This window comes from Salpingoeca rosetta, assembly GCF_000188695.1.
Source record: "Salpingoeca rosetta unplaced genomic scaffold supercont1.31, whole genome shotgun sequence".
Classification (NCBI taxonomy): Eukaryota; class Choanoflagellata; order Craspedida; family Salpingoecidae; genus Salpingoeca; species Salpingoeca rosetta.
In genome coordinates, this window is record NW_004754903.1 from 521,610 (window position 1) to 523,435 (window position 1,826).

Consider the following 1,826-nt stretch of genomic DNA (forward strand, 5'->3'; position numbering starts at 1 on the left):
GGCTGAAGCCCCTTGGCGGACCCCAGCGTGGCCTTGAAGCGCGTCAAGCGTGCCCTTTCCGCATCACGCTTCACCTTGAAGAAGGAAGCGTGACTTGAGGGGGCGTGTTGTTGCCTTGCCACGGCGCTGCGTGGGATGAGCTTGATGACGCCGTTGCGCTCCATTGCCCCCGATTTTCCTTCCAAGCATGCCTGAGTCCCCTGCTTGCGGTGCTGGCTTTTGAGGGGCTTGCTTGATGCTGCCGGGTTCCGGGAGGCGGGGGTCGCCACTGCTGCTTGCTGGGAACGCGCCTGCCTTGGGGGTCGCTTGCATCTGTTTGTGTCGGGGGTCGTAGTTGGCGTCGTTGGGTGTCGCTGCTTGCTTTGGCGTCCAAAGTCCCGGGAACCAGGGAAGTCTGTCTCGACATCCTTCGTCCCTGCTCCTTCGTCGATGTGAACCCGTTGGGTGGCTCACCGTCAGTGGGTGCTGTTGCTGCTGTCACGTGCACTGGGGAAGCTGGGAGCATGGACGATGTCGTGGATGTCTGCACTTGCTCCTCCCCCTCATCCACGACATCATCGGCCTTGGAGAAGGGAAGGAAGCGGACGTGGATGGAGGACACAACGGTGTTTGTGTCTTCAAAGTAGACGAGGTGGCTGTTGCTGCTGCTGTTGTGGCCGACGTAGATGCCTCGGCGGCCCTTGGGCTGCAGGCGTCCGCGCTGTGTGCTGATGTGGACGACGGCCGGCTGCCCGAAGACGTGCAGCTGTGGCACGTGCTTGGGCAGCGCGCCCGTGACAATCTGCAGCGGTGTCTTGCCGTGGAGGGAAGGGCGAGGCATGTTGTTGAGGATGTGGAGGGCGTGGTTGCAGGCGAGGCTCCAGTACGATGCGTCGAGGCCTGCACCCGTGATCATGGCTCGCACCATGTCGGAGAGGGTGCGCACCTGTCGCTCGACGATGCCGTTCTGCGCCTGGGTGTACGGCGGGGACTGCTGGTGCTGCTTCAGGTGCTTCTTGACGATGGCCTGGAAGTCAGCTCCGAGGAAGATGGCATCGGAATCCGTCTGGAGTGCTGTTGTTGTGGGCGAGATGGGGAGCTTGGTCTCGCGCAGGAAAGACTGGAACGCGGCAACTGCGTCCTTCTTGGCATTGAGATGGACTGCATGCAGGAGCTTGCTGCCCTCATCGACGATGACGAGGCTGTAGCGCTTGCCCGTGGGTGAGTCCGCGGTCCAGTCGACGATGTCGGCGTGGATGCGCTCGCCGGGCACCTGTGTGCGCTCCGCGTGCTTGCTGACGCTGTGACGAGTGCTCTTGGTCACTGCACACGTTGCGCACTGCTTGCTGCTGATGGCGTTGCGATCGTCGATGCCCATCAGCTTGCAGTACTGCTGCACGTCGTTGTCGTTGCGGTGGCCAAGCACCTCATGCATCGATGGTGTCTGCACCTTGCTCTGGGCTGCAGGAGCTGCTGCGGGTTGCTGTGGTTGCTTGCAGGCATCGGCGGTGAGACCGTGTGCCGTGGATGGACCAACAGCAACAATGGGCCAGCATCGGAGGCTGCTGCGCTCCTTCAGCTTGACCTCGGCTCCGTGGCTGAAGCGCACGTAGTGCCCATCAGCGCCATCACGCTGCGAGTGGCCCGTTGGCCTGCCGCTGCTGTCCCTGGTCAGACGACCGAGGGCGATGAGGTTGGCCTGGCCCTCGGGCACGTAGAGGCACTCCTGCAACACAATCTGCATCGTGGCTCCGCTCGTCGTGCGTGCATGCAACAGCACAGAGCCAACACCGCGCACGGGCACACGTGTGCCGCCAAACGCAGTGATGTGGCGTGGATGATGCTGT

The 1,826-nt window shown here is 62.8% G+C and overlaps 2 protein-coding genes across 2 annotated transcripts in view; both read right to left on the reverse strand.

Annotated features, from left to right (window-relative positions):
• Window positions 1-164, reverse strand: part of PTSG_12920 (uncharacterized protein) — a gene marked incomplete at both ends in the record, with an annotated part of 1,293 nt that extends 1,129 nt beyond the window's left edge. The window contains one exon of the mRNA XM_004989070.1: window positions 22-164. Within this exon, the coding sequence (XP_004989127.1) occupies window positions 22-164 (143 nt within the window). The remainder of the gene's footprint in view (window positions 1-21) is intronic.
• Window positions 165-477: 313 nt separating this feature from the next.
• Window positions 478-1,826, reverse strand: part of PTSG_12921 (uncharacterized protein) — a gene marked incomplete at both ends in the record, with an annotated part of 2,381 nt that continues 1,032 nt past the window's right edge. Inside the window, 2 exons of the mRNA XM_004989071.1 lie at window positions 478-495; window positions 530-1,717. Coding sequence (XP_004989128.1) covers window positions 478-495; window positions 530-1,717 — 1,206 coding nt within the window. The remainder of the gene's footprint in view (window positions 496-529; window positions 1,718-1,826) is intronic.